The 19,937-nt window shown below is 64.3% G+C and overlaps 1 protein-coding gene across 1 annotated transcript; it reads right to left on the reverse strand.

Annotated features, from left to right (window-relative positions):
* Positions 1–202: 202 nt before the first annotated feature.
* Positions 203–19,687, reverse strand: LOC119847271 (protein jagged-2-like). The gene is made up of 13 exons (XM_038381906.2): positions 19,391–19,687; positions 16,717–17,019; positions 10,834–10,897; positions 10,217–10,471; positions 9,927–9,987; positions 8,479–8,609; positions 7,740–7,859; positions 6,647–6,760; positions 5,752–5,865; positions 4,890–4,936; positions 3,765–3,941; positions 3,152–3,254; positions 203–2,710 (listed from the first exon to the last, which is right to left on the reverse strand). Exons 1-13 carry the CDS (start codon positions 19,676–19,678, stop codon positions 2,397–2,399), a joined length of 2,091 nt encoding a protein of 696 aa, XP_038237834.2. The 5' UTR covers positions 19,679–19,687; the 3' UTR covers positions 203–2,396.
* Between the last annotated feature and the right edge of the window lie 250 nt (positions 19,688–19,937).

A 19,937-nucleotide genomic window follows, 5' to 3' on the forward strand; every position in this document is an offset into this window, starting at 1 on the left:
GCTTGTGGTACAGTCGAATTTCAGCCTTCATTTTAAAAAAAATGTTTTCTAGCCATAACAGTTGGGACGAAAAGCCAGGAGTCCTGACTCCCGGGATCTAATCCTCTTCTCCCTCCCTTTCCACTGTGCTCAGCCATCTCTTAATCTTCCTCCCATTTGACTGCCCCCCTGCCTCAAGACAAAAAGTCTCACAGCCTTGCGGTGAGGCTTGGAAAATATTTATTCGTGGTTCATACTTTTGACCCTGAGCGAGCTTGTCTCACGCCGGGGGCGGCATAGAACCTGGTACAAAAAAGCAAAGAGGTCACAAAAACTCTACGAAGGAATCTGTACAGTATCATACAACAGAGATACATTCAGCACATGCACACACCTGCCACCAGGGGGTGCTGCAATACACAGCCCCGCCCCTTCAGTGCTGGGGAGTGTGCCTTGACTCTGGCACAGAATGATTTATTTTTCCTAATCATAGGCCCAATAGGAAGGCAAGGGAGGCTGTGTGTGTGTATGTCGGGGTGGGGCTGGGGAATTTCCAAGGGGTCCCCTAGACAAAGAGCTGATTGAAAATATTGGGGGGGAGAGGGGGGCTTTTCCATGGAAAATGTTGACTTCTGGCAGAAACTCAGATTACTGCAATAGCTTGATTTGGAAATGCTGCTGCAGTGCATCATGGGAGATGTAGTTCTGTTGCTACATGATTTACCTCTGTGGGCTGGGCTCCCCAACTGGACTATATCTCCCATGGTGCATCATGGCCACAGATCCCCATGATGCAACCACCTAGCCAAGAGGAGAGGTCATGGTGCATCATGGGAGATGTAGTTAAAGTGCCCTAAGCTCTCATTCTCTATTCTCCAGGCTCCCCAGCCAGACTCACCATAGCTGAGGGCTCCCCAGATGCAACCGCCTCTCCACGAAGGGACTCTGTGGTGCATCATGGGAGATGTAGTTCCATTGCCTCATGCTCCCATTCTCTGTTGTCCAGGCTGCCTGGTTGCACTACCTCTCCTATGATGCATTAGGGGAGTCCCTTGCCATGGTGCATCATGGGAAATGTAGTCCAATAGCAAAGCCCAACCCATAGAGTAGAAAAGTATGAGGCAACTGACCTATGACTTCCATGAGGCACTGGGGTGCCACGTCTAAATTGAAATATTTTGGTGTCTTGGGTGTTTGATTTTTGTGGCATATTTCCTGGGGAGCAGGTGCTTTTCAAAACAAATTTTCTTTGGTCGAAAACCCAATTTCCCCTAGAAAAAATCAGTTTTGATGGAAATTTTCCCTCCAGCCCCAACTACTCTTTCTCAGGTGGGTGGCTCGAAGACAGAGGGGCTTAGCGAGGGACCAACGCACTTCTCAGAACAGAAGCAGACGGGGCTGGGCTGGGTGATGGGCAGGGGTGGACGGTGGGGCTTGGAGCTCCTGGGAATGGCAGATCTGGTCTCCGTTCATGGAGCACAGACACCAGATTGACAACCGTCAGCATTCAAGGCATCTGGCTGGACGGAGTGAGAGCAAACCAGGCAGACGTGGGGGGAGCATCGCCCCCCCCACACCCTGACAGAGCGCCCCCTGCCTCAGTCCCACCCTGGGACACCCTTGGCGGATGGAGTTCATTATCCACAGCCTGTCCCTCTGCAGAAGCTGCCGGCTGGGACAATCAGTGAGGGCTGAACAGGAGGGATGTGGGCACTGGTCCCACTAGGAACTGGGCTGAGTCCTGCAAACTTGTTTCACGCTGACCATGGGAATGAATTTCAGGGGGAACAGAGCCAGCGCCTCTAGAGGGAAAAGCCCCACGTCCCTTTCCCCACCCCCCCTGAGCCAGCCAGTCCCCCTATGCCCCAGGGCCAGGTTGGAGATGGTGCCCCCTAGAGGGGAAAGGCCCCGCGTCCCATCCCGCCACCCCTCCAAGCCCACCAGTTGCCCACAATATACCAGTTGCGTTTCCCTCGTGTCCACTCCACTTCTACTATGCAGCTCACTGGCCAAGGACTTGCAGCCTGGCAGGGAATCTTCACCAGCCAGCCTGTTACCTCGTGCTGGAGCTGCAGATCGCTGGCAGGCCAGGCTCCTTCCAGCTACCATGGGCATCCGGTTCCCCACCCCTGGCAGCGTCCACCTGTGTGATGAACTGGGGCAGCCTCAGCTGGCTGGTCTGAATTACCCCCCTCCAAGGGGCGCCCTGCTGGGTTGGACCCACATTGGTGTGGTGGGGCGAGGAGAGTGAATGTGCTCCTCTGGCACGGAGGGACGGTTAAGGTGCTTTAGCAGAGCTGGGGGGAATCAGGAGGCATGAGGGCCCCCAGGCAGGGATGAGCCCCACCCTGATTCCCTTATACCACGGCATGGGCGGGGGGCAACATGGGCCCAGCCTGCTCTCCCCCCACGCTGGATCAGAGCTTGAGCTCCAGGTCGACCGGCACGTTGAGTCCATTGAGCTTGGCTCTCTCCAGGTTGGAGATGTCCGTCTTGGGGAGGCCGCGGGGCAGGGGGAAATCCAGCCCCTCCTTGTCCAGGGGCTGGCCATGGTCCCCCCGGGTGGCGTTGTGGATGAGGCGTGGGGCATTGTTGGCCAGCAGCTCCTGCGGGGGCAGTGCCCGGCCTTTCCAGCGGGTCCAGAGTGCCAGGAGAGCACAGAGCAGGGTGGCCAGGAGGGGCAACAGCGCCAGGGGCAGCAGGGCATAGAGCAGGGTCTGGTCGGTGGCCTCTGCAAGAAGAGAGAGCGGTGAGCAGGGAGCGCCAGGCCCATGGTGCAGGCCGCCCCCTGAACCCCAGCCCTGGGCCTCTGCCCCATGCCCAGCCTTCCCCCCACCCTGAGATAGTTTCCCGAACCACCCCTCCCTGCCATGGCACCAGCTGGGCCCTGTCGTCTCCTCCGCAACCCACTCGCGCCAGCCTGGAGCTCCCTGCCCCTCTGCCTGGCATGGTGCCCGCCCTCCTCCCCCTGCCCTGGGATGTGCCTCTCCCGTGCCCTGGCACCATTCTCAAAACACCCTTTCCCCTCCCACATCCGAAACTCCCTGCCCCTCCCGCACCTCTCACGAACCCAGAGCTGCCTCCTCCCGCCCCCATACTTCCCCCACAGGGGCTGCCAATACGAACCATCCCCAGGGCAGGTTAAACCCCCGCTTCCCACGCCCGGCCATACCTGCGCAGCCCCCCTCCGGGCAGGAGCACACGTAGCTGCCTGCCCCGCCCAGGCATGAAGCCCCTCTGGGGCAGGGGTTCGGGGAGCAGAGATCCAGCCAGACCTAGGACACAGGGAGAGCAGAGATAGCAGGGCACAGCACGGCCTGGCTGGCACCACGCTGCGGGGTGGGGGTGGGCAGGGAGATTGCCAGGCCAGGGGGCCTCTGGTCTGTGCAGCCCCAGTGGGCTGCTGCAGTCTCCCCGTCCCCCCCAGGCTGGATTTGGCCCACTGAAACCGTACAGTCTCCATGGCTCAGGATCACAGTCCCCATTATGTAGAGGGGGGAAACTGAGGCACAAAGGTGGGTTTGGGGGTGGGAAGTGACTTGCAGAGGGTCACGTGGGGGAACCAGCAGCAGAGCCAGCAATAGAACCCAGGAGTCCTGGCTCCCAGCCAACCCCCGCCCTCCGCACACCAACCCACCAGACCCCACTCTCCTCCCAGAGCTGGGAATGGAACCCAGGAGTCCTGGCTCCCAGCCCCTCCCCCCGGCTCTAACCTCTAGCCCCCACTCCCCTCCCACCTCTGACAAGGCTCCTGCCTCTCTTCACCGGATCCTGGTGGCTCTTACCTCGCAGAAGGGCCCACTGAGGCCAGGCGGACAGCTACACACCACCCCCTGCCCAGGCGTCTCCTGGCACTGGGCTCCGTGCTGGCAGGGGGTGCTGGCGCAGCCCCCCAGCTCCGTCTCGCAGGCCACGCCCGTGTAGCCAGCGGGGCAGGAGCACACGTGCCCGGTACCCACCGCCTGGGGGGAACAGTGGACAGGGAGGAGGAGCATTGTCATTGGCATAGCAGAGACCGGCTCCCCACGGTGACAAGACCCCACAGCGACATGGCAACGGAGCCCCCCAGGGGCAACCTGATGGTCACGGTCCATTCGGGCAGGAGGGGGGTGGGGGAGGCGGAAACATCCTGTCCTCAAGGGCTGGGGTGTGGCCAGTTCAGGGCAATACCCATTCCCATTCCCACCCCCCAGCAGCAGGGGGATGGGGCACCATGAATATCCACGGCCATCAGCCTTTGGAGTCCCCCCAAATCCATCCCCTCTCTCCCCAGCCTTTGGGGTCCCCATGTCCACCCCCTTCCCCATCATAATTTGGGGTCCCCCCAATATCCATCCCACCCCTTACCAGCATTTGGGGTCCCCATGTCCATCCCCTTCCCACCCCCAGTCTATGGGGTCCTTCGTAGATCTCTGCCCTCTCTCCCCAGCCTTTGGGGTCCCCCATGTGTCCATCCTCTCTCCACATGAGCTTCTGGGGTCCCCCAAAATCCATCACCTCTCCCCCAAGCCTTTGGGGTCCCCTGTGAGTCCATCCCCTCTCCCCACCAGCCTTTGAGGTCCCTCCAACATCTTTGCCCACCCCCCACCAGCCTTTGGGGTTGCTCCGGTGTCCATCCCCATCCCCCACCAGCCTTTGGTGGCCCACCAGTATCCATGCCTATCCCTCACCACTGTTTGGGGGATCCCCATGTCTGTCCCCTCCCTGCAGGGGCTCTGCACATTCTCTGGGGACCCTCCCTTTTCCTGGCCCAGGCTGCAGTGGGAACATCACTGAGCTGCTCTTGGGGTGGGGAGCTAAGGGGGGAGGTGCTGCCTCCAGACTGGGAGAGGAGGGGTGATTCCTGCGGCCGCGCGGCTCCCTCCCCCATCCCTTCCCAGAGCGGCAAAGTCCGAGGGGTGCACACCCACCTGGCACTGCCCCCCATTGCGGCACCGCCCCTGGCAGCTGTCATCTCCTGCAGGTGGAGAGGAGCCGGGGATCATGGAGAGACAAGGCAGAGCGGGGGGCATCTTGGGTGGGGAGCAAGCCAAGCACCCCATCTGCCTTGCAGCCCCAGCTCACCATGGCAAGGGCATCAGCTGCCAGCCATCATGGGGCCCCAAGACCCACCCCCTTAGTCCCCAGGCACCTGGCAGGGCTCTCCCACTGCCGGGGATGGGGGGTACGGACCAGCCGGCAGCTTTGGGCCCCTACTGGCTAGGGCAGGATTCAAACTGGCAACTCACATGCCCTATCATGGCTCGCAACCAACACCTTCTGGTATGCGCGCACGTGCGTGTGTGTGCGTGTGTGTGGCCCCCTACCCTAGTAGTGGAACCGATTAGCACCGGCCAGTGGCAATGGCCTGGGAACGAGAGGCCCAATTCTCGGTCAGGCTCAGGCCCCCTCCCATAGTGGAAAGGGGGGGGAGCAGCCCCCTGGAACCCCCTGAGCCGGTGGGGATTGGGCATAAGGGCTCTGATCCCAGCCCCCTGGTGCAGGCTGCTGTGGCTATTCTCTGCCCCCCCCAGGACCCATAGGGGGCAGATCGGGAACGTGGCCAGAGCACCCTGCGCTGTGGCTATTCTCACATTCCCGGCCACCCAAGCTCCCTCCTGGTCCAACTCCGCCCCCTCCCAGCCACGGCCCAGCCCTGCCCCCTCTTGGCCACGGCCAAGTCCCAGCCACCCTCTCCTGGCCAAACCTGGGCTGTGCCCCCGCTCCCGCACCGGCCCCAGCCCCAGCCCGGCCCTGCCCCCTGCAGCCTTGGCCCACTGGTTGCTCTCTTACTGGTCTCGCAGTTGGGGCCGGCCCAGCCCTCCAGGCAGTCACAGAAGTAGCCCCCGATGAGGTTTTTGCAGCCCTGGGCATGCATGCAGGGCTCCCGCTCACACTCGTTGGCATCTGCGGTCGGGGGGGCTGGGGTCAGGGCAGAGCGCGGTCGGCGGGGGGGGAGGCTGCTGGCCCCTCGTGGGATCAGTGTGGGAAGGTGGGATCAGTGGGAAGGGCCAGACGTGTCCCGCCCCGCACCCGCCCCGTCCAGCCCTTGGCTCGGGGACTGGGGATCGTGGGCCCTTGTCCTGCTGGGAACTACCCCGACTCACTCGCACCACCCAGTGGGCATTGGCTTGCAGCCCCCAAGGGTCCGGCGCCCGGCTCAGACTGGCCATCGTGAAGTGAGCGGCCCCATTGGCCAGCCACGCGGCTCCTCTCCCACCACAGGGATGCTGCTGCTTCCCCTAACTCCCCCCCCCACCACCACCACACACCCCTCCGGGCCTCTGTTGCCCTTGGCAGGGTCTGAGCTGGCCATTGGTTCTTGGATCAGCACAGCTGGGGGGGAGTGGGGGGGCACTGTCCCCTGCTGCAGACTCACAGGAAGGGGAGGAGGACAGTACTCACAGTACGAGGGTGTGGGGGGCAGAGGGGAGGTGACTGGGGGGGTGCTGTGTCAGGGCATGGGGGCAGGAGAGGGTTGCCATGGGGCAGTGTCAGTCTGTGGGGGGCAGGAGGGGGGTGCCACGGGGCAGTGTCAGGGTGTGGGGAGCAGGAGGGAAGTGCCATGGGGCAGGGGGCTGTGTCAGTCTGTGGGGAGCAGGAGGGGGTACAATGGGGCAGGGGGCACTGTCAGGGCGTGGGGAGCAGGAGGGGGTGCCCGAGCTCGGGGCCCCGGGCTTAACCTCACCCAGCTGGCAGGTTTTACCGGTCCATTGGGGCAGGCAGGTGCAGCTGAACCCATCCGGGAGGGGGTGGCAGGTTCCGCCGTGGGCGCAGGGCTCTGGCAGACACTCGTCCAGCCCTGCCAGGGGAGGGAGCAGTTAGGGAGGGCAGGACCCCGGGCACCCCCGCAGCGAGTGGGCTGGGCTCAGCCAGGCCCACAGGGCCCCCCGGGCTGGACCGGTGCCCTCCCTCCAGCCATGGCATCATGCCAAGCAATGCTGCATGTCCGGCTGGGCGGGGGAGACCCTGGGAGCAAGGCCCGGTCCTGAGGCAGGAACCCCTTCCCTCCGAAGGCTGACCCCAGGGACAGGCTGGGTCAGGGATCCTGCACCACGGTGCTATGGGGCGACCTGAGCCTTGGGGGGATCCATCCCCAGCGGTGTCAGCCCCGGCCGCCAGCCCCCCAACAGCCTCCTCCGCCCTACCCCCACAGCTTCCTTTGCCCCACTCGCAACCAGGCCCTCTGCCTGATCCCCTGCCCCCCAACTGAGCCCATCGCGTCCCCCTCTCCCCAGCCACTTGACTCCCCACAGAACTCCGGGCCCCCAACAGGACCTCAACCCTTTTCCCCAAGGGAACCCCAAATTCCTAACAGCATCCCTGGCCCTCAGGTCTCTGCCCCCGGCCCCCTGAACTCCCCATCTCCCTTCCCCCATGGCCTATAACAAGGCCTCTTTAGCCCCCAGTAGGACCCCCATACCCCCTGGCTCCCTCCTGCTGGTCTCCCTACCTTTGTAGCTCCAACCCCCCCAGGCCTCCTTTAAGCCCCCTCTCCCTTTCTCCTGGTCCCCACCAGGGGCCCCCCCAGAATTCCCCCATTCCCAAGAGAACCCTAGACCCCTAATCTTTCCCCTGCAGGCTGCCAGCCACTGCTGCTGGGACCTAGAGCCTTCATCTCAATGGGGCCCCCAGGGACCAGCTTCCCCCACCCCATGGGCACCCCAGCACTCACAAGAGCAGCCATGGGGACAGGCGGAGAAGCTGGGGTCCTCCCCAAACCAGCCCCCTCCCCCCACAGCCTCCTCCCACCCCCTGTACAGCGCCCGCTGTCCCCTCACCCCTCTCGCAGTCCCGGCCCCGGAAGCCCGCGGGGCACAGGCACTGGTACTCGTCCGGCTCCGCGTTGGTGCAGGTGCCACCATTCCGGCAGGGCCGGTGGGAGCCGCAGTAGTTCAGGTCTGGGGGGAGAAAGGGTTCGGCTCAGCTCCAACCAAACTCCACTGACCCCGGGGCTGCCCCGCTGTCCGGCCAGGGAGAGGGAACCCAGGCAACCCACCGCAGGGGGCGCTATGGGGGAGCAGGGCAGGAGCTGGCTGTGGGGGGAGCCCCCGACCACTCCAGCCCCGGCCTCTCCCAGCAGGGGGCGCTGTGGGGAGTGGGGCAGGAGCTGGCTGTGGGGGGAGCTCCCGGCTACTCCAGCCCCGGCCTCTCCCAGCGGGGGGGGCGCTGTGGGGAGTGGGGCAGGAGCTGGCTGTGGGGGGAGCTCCCGGCTACTCCAGCCCCGGCCTCTCCCAGCGGGGGGGCGCTGTGGGGAGTGGGGCAGGAGCTGGCTGTGGGGGGAGCTCCCGGCTACTCCAGCCCCGGCCTCTCCCAGCAGGGGGCGCTGTGGGGAGTGGGGCAGGAGCTGGCTGTGGGGGGAGCTCCCGGCTACTCCAGCCCCGGCCTCTCCCAGCAGGGGGCGCTGTGGGGAGTGGGGCAGGAGCTGGCTGTGGGGGGAGCTCCCGGCTACTCCAGCCCCGGCCTCTCCCAGTGGGGGGCGCTGCGGGGCGGGATACACACAGCCCCCCAGCTGCTCACCCTTGTCGCACAGCAGCCCGCCCCAGTTGGTGTCGCAGTCGCACTTCCAGGGCTCGGTGCAGGTCCCGTGCAGGCAGCCGGGGAAGGGGACGCACTCGTCGCAGTTGGAGCCCGTCCAGCCGTAGTGACACCTGGGCAGACAGACCCAGGGTGGGGAGAGATGGACGCACATCGGGAGTGGGGGGCAGCCGGGCACGGAGTCACCCGCAGCGACAGCCACGGGTGTCTGGTCTGGAGACCCCAGGGACCTCTGTATGGGGGCAGCGGGGCAGGAGGCTGTCTCTGCTCATGACCAACCCCCTTCCCCCCCCCAGCAATCTCAGGCCCTGGGGTGGGGTGGGAAGGGAGCAGCTGGAGCCCCAAGTGGGCAGTAGAAAGTCAGGCGATGCCATATGGGGGGTGTTAGGGAGGGAGGTGGGCAGGGAGGCGAGGGCAGCTCCCTGAGTGGAGTCTAGTGGTTAAAGGGGGGGGCTGAGAGCCAGGACTCCTGGGTTCTATCTCAGCTCTGGGAGGGGTGTGGGGTCTAGTGCAGAGGGGGACAAACTACGGCCTGCGGGCCAGATCTGGCCTGTGGGACCCTACTGCCTGGCCCCTGAGCTCCTGGCCCGGGAGGCTCGCCTCCCTTGCAGCCTCAGTGCACTGTGCTCCAGGCAGCGTGGTAAGGGGCCAGGGAGCAGCAAGGGTTGGATAGGGGGCAGGGGAGTTGTGGGGAGGGGTTCAGGGAGCAGGGGATGGTGGATGTGGCTGGAGTCCTGGGGGAGCTGTCAGGGGGCAAGAAGGTCGGGGGGTCGGATAGGGGTCGGGGGCCAGGCCATGCCTGGCTGTTTGGGGAGACACAGCCTCTCCTAACTGGCCCTCCATACAATTTTGGAAACCTGATGTGGCCCTCAGGACAAAACGTTTGCCTGTCCCGGTCTAATGGTTAGAGGAGGGGGGCTGGGAGCCAGGACTCCTGGGTTCTATCCCTGGCTCTGCATGGGGTGGGGCAGGTTTGCCTGGGCTGTTTCCCTGCCCTGCAAAGCCCCCAGGCCGTGCCAGGGAAGGAAAAACGCCCAGAGTTCCCTTCCCTGACCTGACGCCAGCGCTTCCCCCCTCCTGGGCCCAGCCCAGCCGACCGCTCCCTCCCCAAAGGGCAGGAGGCAGCGGGCAGCCCTGGCCGCCGGCGCTTCCTCCCATCCTGCCCAGTGGAGAGTCTGCCTGGCAGCAGGGGCAGGCCTGGGTTGGGCTGAGGCTGCAGGAGGCTGGGCGGGGACCCCAGCAGCCTGCCAGGGAAGCCACACAAACAGCACCCCACATCCATCTCCGCTCTCCCTCCAGCTCCATCCCATCCCTGAGGTCCTCCCCCCCCCACTTCCCTAGGGGGCTGAGGTAGGAAGCCGGTGGGGGAGTGGAAGGGGATTATGGAGGGGGCCTGAGGAAGGGGGCAGATGGGGGCCCCTCTCACTCACTTGCATTCTCCAGGCTCCTCGCAGAAGCCATGTAGCTCGTGGCAGCCCTGGTGGCAAACGGCTGTGAGAGAAATGGTGGGGGTGGGGGCATTAGGGGCAGGGAATGCCCCCTGTCACCTCCCCCTTCCTCCATCTGTGGGCACCATGCCCCCTCCCATTCCCTGGGCACCCTGCCCCCCTAAGCGCCCCCTTCTGTTCCACCCCACTTCCCAGCCCCCCCTCCCATTTTCACGTGCCTCCCATCTCCTGCCCTTCCCTGTGGCACCAGGCCCCCCCGCCCCAGCACGTACCCCGAGTGCACTCCTCTCCTGTCCAGCCGTCCAGGCAGACCTTGCTGCCAGCAGCGTCGCAGCCGTGGTGGCCGAAGAAGTCGTCGCGGGGCCGGCACAGGCGGTTGCAGGCGGGGCCGTAGTAGTGGTGGGCGCAGCGCACCCGCAGCCGGTACTCCAGCGCCGTGCCTCGCCCATGGTGCCGGAAATCCTGCCAGCCCTCGCCCGGGTTCAGCATCCCCGACCGCGTCACCCGCTCCACCAGTGACCCCCCGCCTGCCGGAGAGGGGAGCCCGTCACTGCCCTGCCCCGGCCTAATGTGCCCTGCACCAGCTGCACCCCTCCCGGGGGGCTCCAACACTGGCTAGCTCAGGAAGGCTGGGAATGACATGGGGCGTTTCCTCTCTAGGGGCACCGGCTCTAATCTGGCCCCAGGGTGGGGGACGGGCTGGCTCGGGGGGGGGCAATGGGACATGGGGCCTTTCCCCCCTAGGGGCACCGGCTCCAATCCGGCCCCAGGGTGGGGGACTGGCTGGCTCATTGTGGTAGGGAATTGGACATGGGACCTTTCTCCTCTAGGGGGCGCTGGCTCCTAATTCAGCCCTAGGACGGGGGCTGGCCAACTTGGGGTGCCTCACCCGGGGTGCCGGGGCCAGTGAGGTTGTCAGCATCCCAGGCTTCCAGGATCAGTGAGTACGAACGCTGGGGGATCAAAGCACAAGGTTAGAGGGGCCAGGTGTCACTGACCGACCACCACCCCCAACTCATGATCCGATTGTTCCAGGGCTGGGGAACTGGGCAGGGGGTGAGACTGACTGGCTCTGCGACCTAATGCCTTCTGTCCCAGGGTCTATAAGCTCTCATGGCTGGGTGGGGATCCTTAACCCCACCGCACAGATGGGGAAACTGAGGCACACAGAACGGCATCCTGATTCCCAACCCCCCCCCGGCTCTAACCACTAGACCCCACTCAACTCTCAGACCTGGGGATACAACCCAGGAGTCCTGACTCCCAACCCTCCTGCTCTAATCTGCTAGACCCCCACTCTCCCACCCCCAAGCTACGGATAGCACCCAGGAGTTCTGCCTCCCATTTGCTGCGGGGAGGCCATGCTGATGAATTCCTGCCTGCTATGGGAGGAGACTGACGATCGCTGGGCATTTTCAGAGTCCCTTCCCCCAATCCTTTGTTGTACAGCAATTGTCTCCTCTCCTCCCCAGAGGTGGCTGCACTGTTACCTAGGTGCCATGCCTGCTGCATGCGGCGTGGGAGCGCAAGATGCTGCACGAATGGAGGACAGCATGGGAGACAGCCAATAAACCACAACAATCCCCAGGGGGTCAGCGTCATCATCCCCATTTCACAGGTGGGGAAACTGAGGCACAGGGCAGGAAGGACGTGACCAAGCTCCCCCAGCATGCCCGCAGCAGAGCTGGGAGCTGAGCCCGGCTCTTTCCATGCCTAGTGGGGAAGGAGAGAGGGCTAGCGGATGGAGGTTGCCAATGCAGGTCTGGTGTAAGGGAGATGTCTCAAAGGGGTGGATCCTGGAATTCAGGGCGTGGGCGAGGGCTGTCTTGGCTCTCCTGTGCCACGCCCTGGTGCCAGTGCTTGAGATCAGAGCGGCAGCTTGAAGGTGTCTGGCTGGGGCATGGGCACTGAGAGGAGAAGGGCAAAGAGGGGGGGTCCCTCTTGCCACCCCACTTTGATCTGGAGTCACTCCGGAGGCTTCCACTCAGAGAAATCCCCGGCCACCCTCCTGCGGCTGCCGCTGCGTGCGCCAAAACATTCCTTCTGCCCACGTAATGTTCCAGGCGTGGCCCATGCCAGGGGGCTCCCTGCCCTCGCCCCTGCCAATGCCCCCCGAGGCCTGGCGTGGGTGTCAACCAGAGATGCTGGCTCCATTAGCCGAACTGACGGAGCCGATTTCCCTTCTCACAGGCACCTGGGCACCGACCCGCCACCTGCTCCCATGGATACTGCATGTTCCCAGCCCAACCCACCCTGCTGCTCCATCTCCGCTTACACTCAGAGGGTGGGGGCGGTGGCTTCCCCCCTCCCCTTGGGGCTTCTATAACACTTGGGGGAACAACCACACTGGGGACAGAGCTCAGTTGCTGCAAATGTCACTCCAACTAAAGGAGACTCCCTGCGAGCTGCTAGCAGTATAGGGGCCAAGACACATGGATCAGCGGGTCCGATTGAAGCCAGGAGAAGGCAGTGGTGCATGCACACACACACACGCGGTCTCCCTGGGGTGCCAGATCAGAGCAATGGGTCCATTCAGCCTGGTAGCCCCTCCCGTCACTCTCTGACAGGAGAAAGGGTGGGGGGTACCATGCTCCCTTCCCCTCACCCATACTCCAGGGACCCCTGGACGGGTCCCCCCACTAACATCCCCTTCTAGCAGCATCCTGGCCCTGTAGCAATCCTGCCTGATTCCCTGGTCAGTGCCCGGTGAGAGGGGGGAGCCCTGTGTGTGTGGGGGGGGCTGCAGCACAGGACCCCCCAGGCTCTGTCCGTGCCCAGCAGCCTCGCCCCAGACAGAACTCCCCTATGAATCCAGCCCAGCCTCTTCCACTCTGGAAGGAAACGGGGCTACCCCATATGTGATTGCCCCTCCCCCACCAGCTGCTGCCACCCCTCCCCCATGGGGTTCCACCTCCCCCCACCTCCCCATGGATGTGGGGGAGACCTGGGATGTGCCTGTCCCCGGCTGGAGGCTGGCAGGGGCATGATGGGGGCGGGCGTGGACCCGGGGGAGCCGCAGGGCTGGGGTGGGGGGGAGGAGGTGGCTCCCAGGCCTGAGGGCTGCCTGGAGGGAAAGCAGGGGTCAGGCAGCCCAGCAGGGATCAAGAGCATCTGCCCTCCCCGGGGGCCGGGACTATTGTCCCGGTGGTGGCAAGATGCCAACGCAACTGGTTCTGTGCCGCCCAGCGTTGGGGAGAGCCACCCACAGGCGGAAGGATACAAATGGGGGGGCAGTGAAAAGCCTCTAGAGGAAGAAGGATACAAGGGGGGGAGCGAAGGGTCCCTAAAGGTGGAAGGATATGAGTGAGAGAGGGGGCAGTGAAGGGGCCCTAGAGGCAGAAGGGTATTAGTGGGGTGAGGGGGGAGTGAAGGACCCATAAAGATGGAAGGATACAAGGGAGGGCGGCCAGTGAAGGGGCCCCTAGAGGTGGAAGGATATGAGGTGGGGTGGGTGATATGGTCAAGATGTAGGGCCAAAGCAGATACAGTTTGTCCTGGGCCCCTCCCCCAGCTGACCCCCAGGCATGGTCCCCCTTCTCCCCCCCGCGTCAATTCTCCAATTCTCCACGCAGCCCCTGCCTCCACTAGCAGAGCCCCCCCCAAGCAGAGGGGGCATGTGACAGAAGCCAGCAGGGTCCCCACCACCATACCAGATGGGGGCCCAGCAAAGGCTGGAGCAGAGGATGATGGGTAGCTGTAACCCACTGTCCTGTCAGCGCTAAACTGGGAGCTCTGGCGCTGTGAGCTTCCCCACAGCAGTGCCCTGTCCTTGCCCAACCAGGGACTCTGGCAGTGTGAGTTTGTTTCCAGTGAGTCTCATCTGGCATTTCCTCGGGCACCGCTGTGGGACAGCTCACCGCACCTGAGGCCTCGGCGGGGGCACTGCTGCAGGGAAGCTCGCCACACATACTCCCCTAGCCCAGCCTATAACAGCTGGCACATCCGTGCCCCTGCTGGCTGATTCAAGGGCACAGGATGGGTGCAGGGTAAGTGTCTTCCTCGTAATTAGGGAAGTTATTTAATTAAGTTATTTACTTTCTGCTTCCCCCCACCCCGGGTGTGGGGGTGGGGTGGGGGCGGGGCTGCCGTCCTAGGCAGCATCTGGTACACAGGCCCCCTGGGCTAGGCGTGACGGGCTGCACTTCCCACTACTGGCATCTGCCAGAAATCCTGTTCCATGCAGGGCCGGACCCGCCTGGCACTGCAGAGGGCCCTGGGCTCCAGCCCTACCTAGGGTCCATCGGCAGCCCCCGCCACAGTGGGGTGGCTGAGGCTGGGGGTGGGGTATGGAGTAGAATGATGCCCCCTCCCCCCCACAGGGCACGGGCAGCCTTGGCCTGTCTCACACGTGCGTGCACTGACATGCGTGTGCTCACAGGCTGGCCCTGCGCGGGCTGCACTGAGCCGTCGCAAAGGGACACTGTCCTACGGTGGGGTAGCAGTTACTGCTATAAAGGCAATCTCCAGCCAGGCGCTAGGGGGCGCTGTCCTTCCCCGGGCCCCGCCCCATTTCCCAGCACCTCAGAACGATGCTAGGGGGCGCCGTCCCCCCTCACCTGGCCCTGCCCCATTTTCCAGCACCTCAGTCGGGCGCTAGGGAGCGCTGTCTCCCCTCACCTGGCCCCGCCCCATTTCCCAGCACTTTAGCAGGACACTAGGGGGCGCTGTCCCCCTCACCTGGCCCTGCCCCATTTCCCAGCACTTTAGCAGGACACTAGGGGGCGCTGTCCCTCTCACCTGGCCCTGCCCCATTTCTCAGCACCCCAGCAGGGCGCTAGGGGGCGCTGGGCTTCTAGGCCCCATCTCTGGCTCTTCCCCGCGGCCCCCTCCAGCCTATCCCCCCATCTCAGCCCGTGACTCAGCCCTGGGGCCCATGGCGTGAGGCCCCTGGGCAGAGCCGCCAGCCAGTATCTCGGGCACGCTCTAAGGGAGGTTGGGGCTGCCCTCCTGATGAAGGGCCCCGGGCCCCCCGCTGAGCAGCAGCCATGGCCAGGTAGACAGCGGCAAACTCAAACCCGCGCCGGGGGGGGCAGGGACCTGGGGCCCAGCTAGGGCTGGGTGCTGGAAATGGGATTGCAGCGGAGGGGTCTTGGGGGAGGGGGTACAGGGAGCAGGGGAGGAGCGCAGGCGGTGTGGGGGGGGGGAAATCTCCTGGCTTCTGCAGTCCCAGACTCTCCCAGCAGGGGGCACTGTGGGGAGCAGGCCAGGAGCTGGCTGTGCAGGATGGCGGTGGGGATGGCGTGTGAGTCCAGGACCTGGTCCTGGCGCGCTGAGATCCGCAAGCAGCGTTGGATCCCGGCCCTGGGAAAGGTCACGCAGGGCGGGCTGCTGACCCGCTGGGGCCGAAGCCCGGCCAAGGCTCCAGGAAGCCCCATGCCACCAGGGCGGGTCACGGGCCCCCAGCATCCCTCGGCCGGAGGTGCCTGGGCCAAATGAGTGGGCAGAATGAGCCTCTTTGCATACAGATCAGTTGGGCCTTTTGTGTGCATTCATCTCTGCCCGGCCCTCTGCCCACAGCTTCACCGAGCGCATCTGAGAGAGCCAGATGGAGATACCAACTCTGGGGGCAGGGGGGAGTGGGGTCTAGTGGTTAGAACGGGGGGGGGGGGGGGCAGAAGCCAGGACTCCTGGGTTCTGTTGCCAGTTTTGCAAGTACAAGATGGTGCCAGCAGCTCTCTTAGCCCAGTGCAGGGAGGACGCAGAGAGCTGGGGGTGGGGGGGGTTTGAGGGGAGGCTCAAAACAAGGGGAGCAGGGAACCCCCCAGCTTCCACAGAGAAGGGGTGAGGGCAGGGAACGAACAAGCAGAGAGATCGATCCAGCCCCTGTGACGGGGTCCAGCTTCTCGTGGGCTAGGGAATGGGAGCCCTGGGTTCTGAGCCACTGCCCCACCGTGCCTCAGTTTCCTCTCTCCACTCTTTGTGCTTTCAGACTGGGAGCTGTTCAAGGTAGGGACTGTCTCGTGCTCTGTGCTTGTGCTGGGGGCTGCCATGCAACGCCTGATAACGCTGCCCGATGGAAGTGGCTTTGGAATGGAAGCGGGAGAGCGAAGGGCCGGGATGCCGGAGCTGGCCAGAGCCCAGGACCGATAAATCATGGAGCAGGCGGGGCCACCCACTAATTCATAGAGATGGAGAGAGATTTAGCATCTGCCACAGTCTCCTGGGGAGCCGGCCGAGACGAGAGACCAGACACATCACTGTCCACAGCTCCACCCCACTGGGGGCCTCCTCACACCATTGCCTGAGAGCTGAGCTACATGGCCCAGCAGTCCTGACTCCCAGCCCTCCCTGCCCTAACCACTAGACCCCACTCCCCTCCCAGAGCTGGGATAGAACCCAGGAGTCCTGGCTCCCAGCATCCCCCACCCTAACCACTAGACCCAATTCCCTTCCAAGGCTGGGGTAGAACCCAGGAGTCCAGGCTCCCAGCCTGCTGCTCTAACCACTCAACCCCACTCCCCTCTCCACATCTGTTGCTCACAGCTGTGATGACAGCTTCTGGGAGTCCTGGGCGGCTTACAGCAAGGATCACGCTCCCAACCCATCCTTGCTCTGAATGGAGCCTCTGGAGGGGACTCCAGGCGTAGGCCCCTTGCACACCCAGGCCAGATAAACCCAACCCCTTGCACACCCAGCCCAGATAAACCTTGCCCTTTGCACACCCAGGCCAGATAAGCCCCGCCCCTTGCACATCCAGCTCAGCCCAGAGCTGCTGCTGCCTAGGTTGACACCACAGGCCCCGCCCCCGGTGGAAGAGCTCAGGGGCCCTTACCGGCCAGGCGAACTGGAATGGCATGGTGATCCTGCCCGCATGCTCTGCACCCCTCCTGGGCTTGGCCGTGAAGGTGTTGCCCCCCAGCACGGGGGTGGCGCCAGCCCCCAGCACGCAGGGCCCCCCAGGGAGGACACGCAGCTGGTACTCCTTCAGGCAGGCCTGGAAGTAGATCCGACACTGCTCCCCGCCGGGACACGGAGGCTCTGCCCCACCCTGGCAGCAGCGCCCGTCCGCCAGCACCCCCTGCTCGTTGTGCATCAGCCGGATCTGCAGCTCGAAGGTGCCAGCTGCTTCAGGGACCTGGAAGTGGAGAGGAGCTGGTGAGAGTGGGTCAGAGTCTCCCCCAGCTCCGCATCTCACCTCCTGGTCACTGTGAGCTCAGAACCCCCTGCTCTGAAAGCCCAGCTCTTCCCATTGTGCTGCAGGGGCGAAGGGAGAATCCCTCACCAGCTCTGAGCAGTACAGGCCCATGACACACACAGCGGTGCTGATTCCATCCAGCAGGGGCAGCAGCATGTTCACGCTCTTTGCAGTAGCAGAAGCAGCCCCTTGCCCATTGCCAGCCCTAGCTGTCGTCCAAGGTGAATAAAGCCTGTGATCTCGGACCTCCAAGCAAGCAGTGGGCCGGGGCGAACTCCCACTGGGCATCACTACGAGGGATTGACTGGGGGCTGGGAACTGGACCCAGCTCAGGGAATTCAGAGAGACGGCTGCCAACTTCTCTCCCGGACCTGGCTTCACCCCACAGTTCTGGGGCATTCCAACAACTCCATGGGGATGCAGCCACCTCTGGGGCGGAGGGCAGTATCTAGGCAGCACGTAATGCTGTGGGGAACACTGACCCTGACACCAGGCAGCTGACGCAGTCCCTAAGGACAGTGAATGCCCTGAGCCAAGCCCACAGAGCCCCCTTTCCTCAAGGACTGGGGCGTGGGTCTAGGCATTCTGTACCCGCTGCTGTGCCCCTCATGTCAGCCCCTCCAGCTCTGATCCCAGCAAGCCCAGAGCTGAGTGCGAGGAAAAGGGGGCAGCGGGGGGAGGGGGGCAGGGAATGTTCTCACCCCACCAGATCTTGCCCCGCCCCAGGGTGCCGGGGCCCCACCACGTCGCTGCAGGAAGGAAAACAACCTCCCAGGGAACTGCAGGGCGTTGCTGGTGGTTTACAGAGCCTGGTTTCACCTCCACTCTTCTTCCCTCTGAGGAAGGGGCATTTGATGGAGCCTCAGCAGCTGCCCCCCGGGTGTCTCCCATCCCCTTGCAGACCCACCTGGCCCCCTAGCAGGTCCCCAGCTTGTGCTGGTGCCCGGAGCTGGGGCTCAAATCATGATCTCCCAGGGAGATTGGCTCAGAGGAAGGGGGGATTGGGATCGGGGACCATTTCTGGCTCAGGGCAGGGAGAAGCCAAACCCAAGATCCAGTGCCCGCCCCCGGCTCAGCCTCCAAGCCCACCCCGAGGAAACAGGATCCACCGTTAGATGAAGTAGCAGGCCCAAGGCAGCAAACATACAGCGATCCCTCGCCCTGTGCTAAGGTGCAGCTGTCTCTGGCGTGGGCTGCAACAGCTGTTTATACAGAGATCCCTCACCCAGCACTGAGATGCAGCCACCTCTGGGGTGGGGCACAGCGACTGTTTAACAACACGGGACTGCCAAGAAGACACCTCCAGCCAACTGAGTCCGGAACGGGGGGCAAGTCGAATGGAATCACCCCAGCGGGACGCCTGGGGTCACATTTGCGACGGGCCGGGCGCTTCAGTCGCTGTGATCCTGGTCGATCGTCTCATTTGAAAGCCAGCAGCACCCTCCAATAGCACAGCACCCGTTAGCACCCTGTGGGGCTCTGCACTGAGCGGGAGGGGAGAGCTCCCCTTCCTGAGCCCCCACCTGGCTCCCTGCAGCACCCTGTGTTTCCTCGGGGGTCTCCCATCCAAGCACCGAGCCAGCCCAGGCGTGGCGGACGGATGCTGGCTGGAATGTGCCAGAATGTGTCTGGGCAGGGCTCAGACCCATGGGCAAGGAGCAGCCCGGACACAGAGGCCCTTGCTCAGCCACCCCCCCCAACCCTCCCGGCAGAAACAAGAATTCAGGGGGCCCCTTTCCCCAGCACCAAATTCCCTTCAGCGTCTCGAGGGCGAGGCAGGGCTCAGGTGCCCCATAAGGGCAGGGCCCACTGGGCAGACGGGCTGGCACGGGATGGGTGTGGACGGACTGAAGGGGAGCGGGGAGGGAGGGGGTCTGACCCATTGGGTGGGCTCTCACCAGCCGGGGTTCCCAGCGTTTCCCCTCACGTCAACTTTAAATCCCACCACTGTAACTTATGCCACACCCCATCTTGCGGGGGGGGGACGACAGGGCTGCGGGGCGCGGGGGGGGGGACGCCCATGCCTGGAGGCCACCTACTGGGGTGCTTGCCCCGGCCAGCGACCCCCTTGCTCCTTGCCAATTCCAAGCACCCCATGGGCAGGGGGGCGGCCTTCCCAAGGACCCCCGCTGTGCTGTGGGGGATGTGGGCTCCCCCCTGCCAGGGGGACCAGCCCCCCAGGGTCCCCCTGCCCCCCCCCCCCGAGCCAGGGAAGAGCTGCCCCATGGACCCAGGCTTCCGAAGAGTGGCAAGTTCCCAGACAAAGGGCAGCCCAGGGAGGGGGCGCCTGCGGGGTGGGGGGGAGACTCACCTGGGGCCGCATCTGAAGCAAGAGGAGAAGGCAAAGAACCCAGCCGCTTCCCGGCCTCATTGTCTCCGGCTGGCTGCCTCCCGGCGCGCTCGCTCCCCCGCCACACCTGTCCCTCCGGCCGGGCCCCCCGCCGCCCGCCCCCCCAGGACAGGGGCGTCCCAAGCGCGCTGCTTGCGGGGCATAAAGAGATCGGAGCCACCCCAGGCGCCGGCTGCCTCCCCAGCCCGGTCCCCGCGGCGCTGAGCGGCTCCCAGCCGGGTGCGTTCGCCGGGAGCCGCCTGACATCATGCAGGATGGGGTGGGGCCAGCCCCGCACCCGGCCAAGTCGTTAAGAACTTTCCCTGCTAATGAAAGGAGGAAGCTGGTTTCCTCCCCCCCCCCGCCCCCGGCCTTCGCTGGCAGGAGCGGGTCGGGGGGGATAAGGGGTTCTTGGGGAAACAGGAGGATCCATCCATCCCCCACTCCCCACACACACATCGGTCCATCTATCCCTGCGTCTATCCATCCATCCATCCCCCCTGCGCATCCATCCCTCCTCACTATGCAT

Source organism: Dermochelys coriacea, chromosome 23, assembly GCF_009764565.3.
Source record: "Dermochelys coriacea isolate rDerCor1 chromosome 23, rDerCor1.pri.v4, whole genome shotgun sequence".
NCBI classification, from domain to species: Eukaryota; Metazoa; Chordata; order Testudines; family Dermochelyidae; genus Dermochelys; species Dermochelys coriacea.

Excerpts from the sequence above, each read along its gene's own strand:
- LOC119847271 (XM_038381906.2), bottom strand. The coding sequence starts at position 19,678 with ATGATGTCAGGCGGCTCCCGGCGAACGCACCCGGCTGGGAGCCGCTCA. Across the intron at positions 7,860-8,478 it reads CGGGCTGCTGTGCGACAAGG|ACCTGAACTACTGCGGCTCC; the intron begins GTGAGCAGCTGG and ends TTCTCCCCCCAG. Across the intron at positions 4,937-5,751 it reads CGGCCCCAACTGCGAGACCA|GAGATGACAGCTGCCAGGGG; the intron begins GTAAGAGAGCAA and ends CTCCACCTGCAG.